The sequence below is a fragment of the Piliocolobus tephrosceles genome, chromosome 6, assembly GCF_002776525.5.
Source record: "Piliocolobus tephrosceles isolate RC106 chromosome 6, ASM277652v3, whole genome shotgun sequence".
In the NCBI taxonomy this organism is placed as follows: Eukaryota; Metazoa; Chordata; class Mammalia; order Primates; family Cercopithecidae; genus Piliocolobus; species Piliocolobus tephrosceles.
Window position 1 is genome coordinate 14,796,502 of NC_045439.1, and position 13,666 is coordinate 14,810,167.

The following is a 13,666-nucleotide window of genomic DNA, read 5'->3' on the forward strand; positions in this document are numbered from 1 at the left end:
CTTTCTCTCTGAATTTCTGTCTCTTTATCTCTTTCCTTTCTGCTGGTCTTTCCCTGCCTCTGCCAGACACTTATGCTGCTGTTCTCCTCTCTCCTTTCCCTTTTTGATGGCTTCAGCATGTAAGACTGCCACCTCCTTGGGTTTTTGCACTGCATGCAGTAACTCCATAATTTCCTTGTGGTATTTAACAGGCGTTCCCCCAGAGATTAGAAGCTCCCTTTCTTTCCTTATTGCATCATGGGCATGTAGGATTAGATAAGCATACTTGCTATTTGTATACACATTTAGTCTTTTTCCCTTTCCCAGTTCTAAGGCTTGGATAAGTGCCACTAGTTCTGCTAACTGGGCACTGGTCCCTGGGGGAAGAGGCTTACTTTCAAGTATGGTTACATCACTAACTATGGCATAATCTGCCCTTCGTATCCCATTCTCCACAAATGAACTTCCATTGGTATATAGGTTAAGGTCAGGATTAGCTAAGGGCACTTCTAAAAGATCATCTTGGGCAGCATAAGTCTGGACTATAATTTGTTGGCAGTCATGCTTGATTGGTTCCCCATCCTCTGGGAGAAAAATGGCAGAGTTGAGGGCCACGCACATACATATTTGAAGCACCAGTCCCTCAAGAAGTAGCACCTGGTATCTAAGTAGGCAGTTGTCTGATAGCCATAAACTTCCTTTGACACCTAGTATGCCATTTACATCATGAGTAGCCCAGACAGTAAGATCCTTTCCTTGTATTATTTTGATAGCCTCTGACACTAAGATGGCCACTGCTGCAACTACCCGTAAACAGTGAGGCCAGCCTTTTGCCGCTACATCATTGTCCTTACTTAGATGTGCAACTGGTTGTGGGGTTGTCCCATGAGTCTGAGTAAGGACTCCAAGAACTATCCCTGCTCTCTCTGTGATGTATAAAGAGAAGTTTTGTCCTATGGGAAGGTTTAAAGCTGGAGCTTGTACTAGGGCCTGCTTTAAGGTTTTGAAGACTGTTTCTGCCTCTGGTTCCCATTCTACTAGATAAATATTTGCCCTCTGAGTCTCCTTGATTAGAGTATAGAGGGGCCTGGATATCTTGCTGTATCTGGAGGTCCATAGTTGGCAAAAGCTGGTGATTCCAAGGAACCCCTGCAGCTGTTTTAATGTCTTAGGGCAAGGATAAGCCAGTATAGGCTATATTCATTCCTTACTGAGGACCCTGGTTCCTCTGGCTAGGATTAGGCCTAGATATTTGACCTGCTGTAGGCAAAGCTGGGCGTTCAACCTAGATGTCTTGTACCCTTGATTAGCTAGAAAGTTCGAGAAATCTAGAGTAGCCTGCTGGCATGAGGTTTCCGAACTGGTAGCCAAAAGTAAATCATCCACATACTGAAGGACCAGAGTGCCTGGACTTTAGAAATGGCCTAGATCTTGGGCCAGTGCCTGACCAAACAGATGAGGGCTATTCCTAAACCGCTGGGGAAAGACCGTCCACATAAGTTGGGATGTGTGGTCTATGGGATCCTCAAAGGCAAAGAGAAACTGGGAGTCAGAGTGCAGGAGAATACAGAAGAAGGCATCCTTGAGGTCCAGAACAGTGAACCATTCTGCTTCCTCTGGTATTTGAGAGAGCAGGGTATAGGGGTTGGGTACAACTGGATATAGAGGAATTACTGCCTCATTAGATGAGTCTAAGATCTTGCACTAGTCTCCACTGACTGTTTAGTTTTTGTACTCCTAGAATTGGGGTGTTGCAGAGACTGCTGCATTTCCTTACTAAGCCTTCAGCTTTTAAATGTTTAACAATAGCCTGTAATCCTTTATGAGCTTCAGGCATTAAGGGATATTGCCTTTGATAAGGAAAAGTGGTGGGATCTTTTAGCCTGATTTCGACTGGGCAGGCATTTTTTACCCTTCCAAATTGTTCTTCCAATGCCCAGACTTCAGGGTTGATTCCCTCCTCAAGTAGGGGACAACAAATGGGTAACTTGCTCCCCATATTCATGTGGATAATAGCTCTAGCCTTGGCTAATATGTCCCTCCTTAATAAGGGTGTGGGACTTTCAGGCATCACAAGAAAGGCATGTGAAGAGAGCAAAGTCTCCCAATTACAACTGAGGAGGTGGGAGAAATACCTGGTTACAGGCTGTCCCAGGATTCCTCAGATGGTAATGGACCTTGAGGACAGTCATCTGGGACAGGAGATTAACACTGAAAAGGCCATGCCAGTGTCCAGGAGGAAGTCAATTTCCCGGCCCTCAATGGTTAAACATACCTGGGGCTCAGTGAAGGTGATGACATGAGCCGGCACTTGCCCTGGGCACCCTCAGTCCTGTTGTTGGATCATCTGGTTGGGGGCTTCTGGCCCAGAGAACCATTGCACTCTGGGGCAGTGCACCTTCCAGTAATTGCCTCAGCATAGCGGACATGGACGAGGGGGTGGCTTGTTTCTCATTGGATAATCTTTTTTAAAGTGTCATTGTAAACCACACTGATAACAAGCCCTGCTGGGTGATTCCTGCTCCATTTTCTGTCCTCTCTGAACCACCAAGATTTGTTTATCTGAGGACCATGACTAAGGCTGCGGCCTTTCTCTGATCTCGCTTTTGCTTTTGGGCCTGTTCCTCTTGGTCCCTGTTACAGAACACTGAGGTTGCCAAGTTTGATAATACCTCCAGATTTTGTTCAGGGCCCAGGGCTTGCTTTTGGAGCTTTCTCCTGATATCTGCGGCTGATTGGGTAATAAACTTATCTTTTAGCATCAATTGACCCTCTAGTGAGTCGGCTGACATGGGAGCATATTTTCTTAAGGCCTCCCATAGCCACTCCAGGAAGGCAGAAGGATTTTCTTCCTTTCCCTGAGTTATGGTGGACATCACTGAATAATTTATGGGCTTTTTGCTAATTCTCCTTAGTCCTTCTAGAACACAGGTCAACAGATGTTTACGACTCCAGTTCCCATGATCTGAGTCGAGGTCCCTGTAGGGATCCATACTGGGGACGGCTTGCTGACCAGCAGGGAATTCATCCCTTTCTTCGGCATTCTATCATTTACTTGGCTAAGATACCAGGTATCTCCAAACTCTAGGGCTGCTGCTAAAGCCACATTCTTTTCATTAAAGGCCAGAGTTTGATCTAACAATAGCATGACATCTCTCCAAGTGAGACAGAAGGTTTGCCCTAGACCCTGTAGGACATCTATGTACCTATCAGGATCATCTAAAAACTTCCGCAGGTCTGCCTTGATCTGCTTTAAATCAGAGAGGGAGAAGGGGACATGTATCCAGGTTGGGCCAAATTCCCCTCCCCCTACAGCTTGAAGGGGACATAACCAATAGCCTGGGGGTTTTTGTGGTCCCTTGGAGATTTCTTTGCTTGCTTCCTTCTGGGTTGGGGAGATTGGAGGAGGCCTATTGATAGGAAGGGGAGCTATAGGGAGGCTAAGATATGGGGGTAAGCTGAGAGGTCCTCCTGTGGGATGTAAATTGCAAACTTTGCATAATTGTGTATTCTCCTTCAATGAAAAGAAAACTTGGACATAAGGTATTTTACTCCATTTGCCTTCCCTCTTACAGAAAAGGTCAAGCTGCAGGATAGTATCGTAATTTATACTTCCCTCAGGTGGCCATTTTTCCCCATCAGAGAGAGAATATCAGGGCCAAGCCATCGTGCAGAAAAAAATGAGCTGCCTCTTTTTCAGGGTTTATGGGTCAAATTAGTCCCAATAGCTTAGAATGCATTTCAAGGGTGAGCCTGTTGATGCCTGAGTGTTTCCCATCTGAAAGACAAAACCACCTGTGGTTTTGGTTTGTTTGTTTCTCTCCCTGCCCAGGAACCCACAACAGTCCCTGGACCCTGCTTATCAGAGTAGTTGCACTCGCTGATGCAGTAGCAGAAACACCTCTTTCCCAAGAACCCACAATGGTGCCTAGACCCTGCTGATCAAAATAGTTGTGCTCACCAACACAGCAGCAGAAACACCTCTTGCCCAAGAACCTGCAACGGTCCCTGGATCCTGCTGATTGGAATAGTTGCGCTCACCGACACAGCAGCACAAACACTAGTTTTCCTCCTAGACCACAAGGAGGACTGAGGAAGGTTGGATTTAGTGGCCCTTACCAATCATTCTCAAATACATGCACCCTTGCCTGTCCTCCTAGACCACAAAGAAGACCGAGAAAAATCGGATTTAATGGCCCTTACCGATGCATTCTTAAAAGCCTGTTAGAGTCCTAAGCATTCTCCTGTTAGTAATGGGACTTTACCCATGTCCTATAAAGATGCTATGCCCCAAAAATGAAGCAGAGGGCCATACCCTGAGGGAGGGAAGGGATCTCCAGAGTTGAAAGAGTGATGCCTTTTGTCCTCACTTATATGAATAGGAAGGATACAATTTCTGAGGCTCCCCATATCCTAGCTTCAGGAATAGCTTTTATTAGGCCTGCTTGTCTGAGGAGGGATCTTAAAATTCCAGGTAGTTCCCCCTACAATGGAACTTTGGGCAAAAATTATGTGTTTCTGATTGGTGAGCCTGGGTGCCTGAAGAAGGGAATAGAGTCCTAAAGTTTATACTAGAAATCATTCTTATAGGAGAAACTAGAAAAGCACCAGAGACAGGGAGTTGTTTTTAGAAACGTGACTAGCCTTGGAGAAGAGAGGTGGGAGGAAGTTTGTCTGACAGGCATTAGGACCCAGGAGGCAAGGGTCAGGATAGATAGGATAGATGGGCGAGTCTTGCTTGGGCGATGTGACTTTGAGAGTTCCACTCATGGCTGCAGGGTCAACCAACTTGTTGTTGGGACCCCGAAGCTGAATGGCTTTTCTCTCTGTTGACCCTCAGCTCAGCCCAGAAGTACAGGAAAAGCAGAAGCTGGTTCCTGGCAAACCAAAGCTCCCAGCTCCAAAGAGTCGGGGGCTGTTAGAGAGCCCCTTCCCAGAAAGCCTGACACCTGTGTCTTTAATCCTGCAGTCATGCTAGTCACTTTTAACTGGCCAACAGATGCCCGGTATTTAGCCCCTGAATTCTAAGGAAAAACAGGACAGAATAGCAAGCAAAAGGGGTCCGATGGTACTCACCACTTGGTGATTGTCCCTTTGTGGTCGCCAAAATGTGTCCGGAATTGGTTCCTTCTTGTGGGTTCTTGGTCTCGCTGACTTCAAGAATGAAGCCACGGACCCTTGCGGTGAGTGTTACAGCTCTTAAAGATGGTGTGTCCAGAGTATGTCCCTTCAGATGTTCAGATGTGTCCAGAGTTTCTTCCTTCCAGTGGGTACATGGTCTCGCTGACTTCAGGAGTGAAGCCACAGACCTTCACAGTGAGTGTTACAGCTCTTAAAGGGGGTGTGTCCAGAGTTGTTTGTTCCTCCTGGTGGATTCATGGTCTCACTGACTTCAGGAATAAAGCTGCAGACCCTCGCGGTGAGTGTTACAGCTCATAAAGGTAGTGGGGACCCAAAGAATGAGCAGCAGCAAGATTTATTGTGAAGAGCGAAAGAACAAAACTTCCACAGCATGGTAGGGGACCTGAGTGAGTTGCCACTGCTGGCTTGGGTGACCAGCTTTTATTCCCTTATTTAGTCCCACCCACATCCGCTGATTGGTCCATTTTATAGAGCACTGATTGGTCCATTTTACTGAGTGCTGATTGGTCCATTTTACAGAGTGCTGATTGGTGCATTTACAATCCTTTAGCTAGACACAGAGTGCTGATTGGTGCATTTACAAACCTTTAGCTAGACACAGAGTGCTGACTGGTGCGTTTTTACAGAGTGCTGATTGGTGCATTTACAAACCTTTAGCTAGAAACAGAGTACTGATTGGTGTGTTTACAATCCTCTAGCTAGACAGAAAAGTTCTCCAAGTCCCCACTCGACCCAGGAAGTCTAGCTGGCTTCACCTCTCATGGCAGAAGGCACATCTTCACATGGCAACAGGAGAGAGAAGAGTGGCAGAGTGAAGGGGCAACAGCCTCTTATAAAACCATTAGATCTCATGAGAACTCACTCACTATCATGAGAACAGCATGGGGGAACTGCCCCCATGATCCAATCACCTCCACCTGGTTCCTTCCTCAACACCTGGGGATTATGGGGATTATAATTCAAGATGAGATCTGGGTAGGGACACAAAGCCTAACCACATCAGTTTTGGTTTTGTTTGTTTGTTTGTTTTTGAGACAGAGTCTTGTTCTGTCACCCAGGCTGGAGTGCAGTGGCACCATTTTGGCTCACTGTGACCACCACCTCCTGGGTTCAAGTGATTCTCCTGCCTCAGCCTCCCAAGTAGCTGGGATTACAGGCACCTGCCACCACACCTAGCTAATTTTTGTATTTTTAGTAAAGAGGGGGTTCCATGACCATGTTAGCCAGGCTGGTCTCGATCTCCTGACCTCAAGTGATCTGCCCACTTTGGCCTCCCAAAGTGCTGGGATTACAGGCATGAGCCTCTGCACCCAGCCAATATCAGTTTAAAACCCCTAATTTCTTCTTTGACCCTTGAATGTTTGTTCCCCTTATAAGAGGAACACAGTTTGCATTTGGTCGTGTTCAGGTTTCTCCACATATATAACAGGTGATCATCTAAATAGACTTCTTGGGCATGAAGTTCCTCCAGTATCCATCTTGTGTTTTTTTTTCTGTGTATTTCTCCAACTGTGTAGAATCCTATGACTTTATTTACTCATTTTCTGTCATTTTTTGAAAAAGTGGTTGCTTCATTGTCTTTTTTTCTAGAATTCCTAGGGCCCATGGATTGGAAACTAACAGTGATGTAAGGAGTTGTCATACTTGAACTTATGGTTTAAAAGCATGTAGATCAAATTTTTTGCCAGTATGTTATACATCTCAAAAATTCAGGCTGAGTGCAGTGGCTCACACCTGTAATCCCAGCACTTTGGGATGCCGAGGTGGATGGATCGCCAGAGCTCAGGATTTCAAGACCAGCCTGGGCAACATGGCAAAACCCTGTCTCCACCAAAAAATACAAAAAATATTATCCAGCTGTGGTGTCATGTGCCTGTGGTCCCAGTTACTCAGGAGGCTGAAGTGGGAGGATTCATTGAGCCTGGGAGGTAGAGGTTGCAGTTAGCCAAGACTGTGCCATTGCACTCCAACCTGGGTGACAGAGTGAGACCTGATCTCACACACACACAAAATCCATTTATGTGTGTTTTGATTGTGGACAATAAATAGTCAGAATTAAAGATAAAGGGTTTATATGGTGTCCTCTGAAATGGAGCTAAGAAACAGAACTAACAATTGAACAAAAATTTAGAAAGGCCAAGGAATTGGAACAATTCTTGTGGAAACAGAAGAACAATAGCTAAAACTGATGTAAATCTAATAGAGCTTACAAAACGGCCCAGCTGGATGTGAGGGTTGTACAGCAACCAAGATGTCCTTCACTAGGAGAATGGACAAATATACTTGGTATATCCAGATGATGGATTATTATTCAGTGCTAAGCAGAAATGAGATATCAAGCCATGTAAAAGACATGGAAGACTGTAATCCCAGCACTTTGGGAGGCCGAGGTGGGAGGATCACCTGAGGTCAGGAATTCGAGACCAGCCTGGCTAACATGGTGAAACCCTGTCTCTACAAAAAATACAAAAATTAGCTGGGTGTAGTGGTAGGCACCTGTAGTCCCAGCTACTCAGGAGGCTGAGACAGGAGAATCGCTTGAACTGGGGAGGCAGAGGTTGCAGTGAGCCGAGATTGCACCACTGCACTTCAGCCTGGGCGATAGAGTGAGACTGTCTCAAAAAAAAAAGGAAGAAACTTAAATGCATATTACTAAGGGATGGAAACTAATCTGAAAATGCTACAAACTTTATGATTCCCATATATAACATTCTGGAAAAGGCAAAACTATGGAGAGAGCAAAAAGATCCGTGGCTGCCAGGGATTAGAGGGCAAAGAGGTTGGATAGGCTGAGAACAGAGGACTTTTAGGGCAGTGAAACTCTTCTGTCTCATACTATAATGGTGGATACATGCCATTATACATTTGTCTAAGTCCATAGGATGTACAAGACTAAGAAAGGTCCCTAATGTAAATTATGGACTCTGCGTGGTAATGATGTATCAATGTAGGTTCATCAGTTGTTGGGGAATGCTAGTAATGGGGGAGACTACGCATGTGTGGGGGAACTCTTCCACTACAATGTAAATATATGTAACACTACTGAACTGTATGCTTAATAATGGATAACATGATAAAGTTTATGATATGTGTTTTTTACCTCAATAAAAAAGAAAAATTTATAAGATAACCAATAGTTAGATCACAAATCACTTTTGTATTTTGACCTAGAAAATATCCACCATCTCTTCACAAAATTGAAAACATCTGAATTAATTTTTAATAATTTTGAGCACCATCCATATGCAGTAACACAATCTAGACAAAGGATATTTCCAAAGTAATTTGGCAATGACTTATAATTTGGATCCAGTTAAACATTCAAAATGAAAAATAATAAAGGAAATGAAGACTGATCCTAAGTAAGTCAGCCATTTAGCGGTCAGTTTTCTCATTTGGTTAGGCCCCCAAATCAGATCACAGAGTCTCTTAACTTCACTTTTTACCTAATGAAAGTTCTCTGCATCCTCTTTTTAAAAAAAAGGAGGAGGGGGAAGCAGAAGGGGAGAAGGAGGTGGAGGAGGGAGGAGGAAGGAGAAAGAAGGAAGAAGGAGAGAAAAACGAAGAGACTTTTTCATGAAGGATATCCTAAGAAGTGAAAAACAACAATCTGCAAACTGGGAGATGATATTTGCAACACATTTAACTAAGAAAGAATTATAGAAGGTGCAACACATTTAACTAAGAAAGAATTATAGAAGTAAGAATATATAAAGAATTTCTGCAAAGCAATAAAAAAAGACAACCTAATAACAAAAAGGAAAAAACACACAAATGAGCATATCACAGAAAAGGAAACAAGTGGAATGAATATGTGAAGAGATGATGGAGTTTACAAGCAATCAGGGAAATACAAATCAGGAATGAACAATGATATCATTTCCAGATACTTAATTGGCAAAATTAATTCTGACGATACAAAATGTTGAAGAAACTGTAGATCAACAAGATTTCTTATATATTGCTGCTGGGAGAGTAAATTATTACAACTATTCTGGAAAGCAATTTGCCATTATTATTATTATCTTGTGAATGTGAATATTTGCATATCCTGTGTCCCACCAATTTCACTTTTCAGCAAGGGAAATACATATATCCAGAGACATTTTAAAATGTTTGTCATGGGTACTGCTAGTAATAAGATCAAATTACTAAAATTAATCCAGATGTCTATGAATAGGAAAATGAATAAGTAAATTACATCTTATTCACCGAATGAACTTTTATATGGAAATGAAAAAGCAAATGAACTGAGCTGTATGCAACATGTTTGAATTTAAGTACATAATGTTGAGGAGAAGTAAGTTATAGAAGACAATATATGGTATGAATAGCCCTTTTTACAAAGAGCAAAAATAAGTAAAATTAAGCAATATGTTATTTAAACATATGCACTAAAAATAATTTAAATACCAAGGGAATGAGAAAACACAAAATTCAAGATATTGGATATGTAACAGGAAAGGTAGAGGGATAGGAATGCGGAGAAACAGGAAGATGTAAATTACTAGCAATATGCTGATTCATAGGTTTTCAGTTCATACAGTTCATTATATTATTAAATAATATAAGGAAAAATACAAATGAGCCATGTATAGACAAATAATTTAAAATATTTAGGGAAAAAATGCAATGAGATGTCATTTTTCATTCAGATCATAAGTAAAAATTAAAAATAAAGTTTTGGTCATATCAAGTATTGGTGAGGTTTGGAGAAACAGATACTCTCATACACTACTGGTGGGACTATAATCTGGTTCAGCAAAACTGAAGAGCACTTGGGTAGTCTCTATTAAAATTGTAGAAATGTGGCTAGATGCAGTGGCTCATGCCTGTGATACCAGCACTTCGGGAGGCCAGGCCTGGGAGCTTGAGACCAGCCTGGGCAACATGGCAAAAACCCATCTCTACAAAAAAGTACAAAAATTAGCCAGGCATGGTGGCATACACAGATAGTCCCAGCTACTTGGGAGGCGGAGGTGAAAAGATCACTTGAGCTGGGAAGGTAGAAGTGGCAGTGAGCCAAGATCATGCCACTGCACTGCAGCCTGGATGACAGAGACCTGTCTTAAATATATGCATAGCATCTGACTCAGCAACTCAATTTTTCAGTATTTCCTTTAAAGATAACACTGTGACATTAGTACAGATAGGCAAATAAATGAATGTTCACTGCAGTACTATTCACAACACTGAAAATTTGGGTACAACTTTTAAATGTTCATTAGTAGAAAAGTAGACTATCTCAAATATGATATATCCATAAGCTGGAGATTATGGGACAGTGTAGAAGAATGTGCTGATCCACATGAGCTAACATAAAAAGACCCGAGACATAGGGTTGCGTGACAAATGTAACTTATAGAACAACAGGTACAGTATGATACAAGTTCGAACCTACTGTTCAAAGTGCCCTTCCTTAGACACCCTAACTACCTCCCTGCTCACCAGTAATGTTTGCAGGGCCCAAAGCAAGAGTGAAAATTGAGGTCCACATACCATATGTTTTGGCTCATGGATTGTATTATGCCAGCAATGAGTGCTGCATCCTGAGTAACAGAAGCACCTATGTGTATTCAGTACGTTTCCTGTGTGTGTTTGTAATATTCAGGCCCAGTAAGCAAGCAGTCCAGGGCAAAGGTACTTCCTGTCCAAGTCTAAAAGCCTTTCTCTCCTCCCCACCATAAAAATGAAATCAGTACTGTACATATTTTATTGGTATCTGCATACATATGAATGTAAATGCTTAGAATTTTCAAACTGAATAACTGGTTACCTCTGGGAAGAGATAGAGGAGACTAGGATTGATTATATCAGATGAGGTATAAAAGAAGAATTATTTGGATGGTGGTCTTAGACTCTTCAGCCATATTTATAAAGTTGGAAATGCAAGAAAAGCCTATTTTCTTGTATAACTTGTTATTAAAATTAATTTTTAAAAATCCAAACAACAGAAATCTTCATGTGAATGAGTCTTAGGCTATTAAAAGAGGTAGCAAGTGGGAATCATTAATACATAATCGATCTGTTTTATCCTCAAACAACTCTTACCTAAAGATGAGGAAATAGAGAAACTAAGATGCTATAGTAATAAACTAATATAACTGTACAGTGAGATAAGTGATTTGAGGATCTACAAAGGTACCAGGACACATCCCTTGCAAATGACAAGGGCTCTTCCATGCAAACTATGTCTGCATATATATTTGCCAGATACCTAGAACATGAAGTATTATGTCAATATGGCATAAACCCCTCCCCAGATCCAAATGCACCCAGCACTCCATTCTTTTGTGAACATGGAATTATTTGGGAGATCATAGGAATAACTTTGTTGTTTTATACAATCACTATGCATATTGTGTAGACCTGGTATTCTGCCACAGACACCTTCATACACACTCTAGGATGGAAATAGAAGGTAGACAAAGTAGATAAGGAGTCTGCATACGAGTGTGTGTATGTGTGTGTGTGTGATGAATGTAGGCACATGGAAAAGATCATGCCACATGGCTATTCTCATGTAGGCTGATAGGTAATTGCCAACTGGTGCATGGCAGCTCTTTAGTGAGGTATTATCTCTTTATTCCTTTAGTTATGGCTTTCAGTCGATGGCGGCAGCACCTTTCAATTAGTAGCTGACTTTCATGATGATATCATAAAGAAGACTTTTCATAGTTTTTATACATCAGCTATTACTTTTGTTTCTCAACGTGGAAAGGTTTACTTGACAAAGGCAGGTAAGAAATTTGCTTTCACTGGTGTAAGCATTACATGTGGCCCAGGATTAGAAGATATATGAAAAATCTGCCGTATTAATTAACTAATCCTAAGATCTCAAAACTATTAGAGGTGATGGATTTGTAGGATCTATAGAAGTAGTATCCTATGTCTAGCCCTAAAGAAAGGCAACACTAGGTCACCATGCTATGTTCTCATTTACCATTTCAGAAATATTTTACTGTCCCAAAAGCCAAATAATAACAGCTGCCACTTGTCAAGCTACAATTGTGCTCAGCATGTTACAAATATCGTCTCATTCGATATTCAAAACAACCTTGCTGAAGTATGTAATGTTAGCTTACTTTTGCTGATTACACTGATACAACTGATACACAACTAGTAATGGTAGAGTTGTGTGAATGATACACTGCTCTCATGGCTTTCATTTGGTAATCTTGTGCTTTCATTGATCAAGTCTATATAGTTCCTATCAGTGTTTGCATAGCAAAAGAAGTAGCTAATTTTTAAGTATAATTGTACTTCTTAACTAACAAATACTGATTTTACATATTCATGGGGTACAAAGTACTATTTTGATACATATAATGTAAAGTGATCAGATCAAGGTAATTAGCATATCTGTCATCTCAAACCTTTATCATTTCTTTGTATTGGGAATGTTCAATATCCTCTTCCTGGCTCTTTGAAAGTATATAACATATTAGTGTTAACTATGCCATCCTCCAGTGGTGTAGAACACTAAAATTTATTCTTCCTATCTGGCTGTAATTCTGAACCCTTTAGCAAATCTCAAAACAGTTAATATTGATTGACCTTAATGACAGTTGCCCACTCCTTTCCAACTCAGTTGAATTTTGCTAACCAGCCTAGGACCCTAGAGTGATAAAGGGACATGATTCTCAATTTATTTCTATATGTTCGTGACCTGCATTTTCATTGTATTTTGTCATTCTATTATTGAGTCTTTAAGATCTTGTTTTGTTGAATTTAGTTTATTAATATTTTTTGAGCAGAATATGGAAGTAAATTTACCTCTTCTCTTGGGATATGCTTTGTCTCAACTTGATTCTTTTTATCTTTTACATGCTGTTAGTTTCTTCCTTCTCTTCCCTTCCTTTTTTAAAAAAATTTTATTCTTAATTTTTGTGGGCACATAGTAGGTGTATAAATTTATGAGATACATTAGATATTTTGATACAGGCATATACTGTGCAATAATCATATCAGGGTAAATGGGGTGTCCATCACATTAAGAATTTATCCTTTCTTTGTGTTACAAACATTCAAATTATATTCTTCCAGTTATTTTAAAATGTACAATAAATTATTATTGACTGTAGTCACTCTGTTGTGCTGTCAAATACTAGATCTTATTCGTTCTATGTGATGATATTTTTGTACCCATTAACCATCGCCATTCTCCCCCTACATAATGCCCCACTACCCTTCCCAGCCTCTGGTAACCATTATTCTACTCTCTATGTCTGTGAGTTCAATTTTTAATAGTTCCCTCAAATAAGTGAGAACATGCAAACTCTGTCTTTCTGTCCCTGGCATATTTTACTTAACATAATGTCCTCCAGTTCCAATCATGTTGTTGCAAATGACAGGATCTCATTCTTTTTTATGGCTGAATAGTAGTACTCCATTGTGTATATGTACCATATTTTCTTTATTCATTAATCTGTTGATGGACACTTAGGCTGGTTCCAAAGCTTCACTATTGTGAATAGTGCTACAATAAACATGGGAGTGTAGCTATCTCTTCAATATACTGATCTCTTTTTGGGGGGTATATCCT

General features: G+C 41.2%; 1 protein-coding gene across 1 annotated transcript in view; it reads left to right on the top strand.

The window, feature by feature from the left end:
- Positions 1-13,666, top strand: part of CATSPERB (cation channel sperm associated auxiliary subunit beta) — a 153,142-nt gene that overhangs the window by 62,835 nt on the left and 76,641 nt on the right. Inside the window, exon 14 of the mRNA XM_023205482.1 lies at positions 11,717-11,861. Coding sequence (XP_023061250.1) covers positions 11,717-11,861 — 145 coding nt within the window. The remainder of the gene's footprint in view (positions 1-11,716; positions 11,862-13,666) is intronic.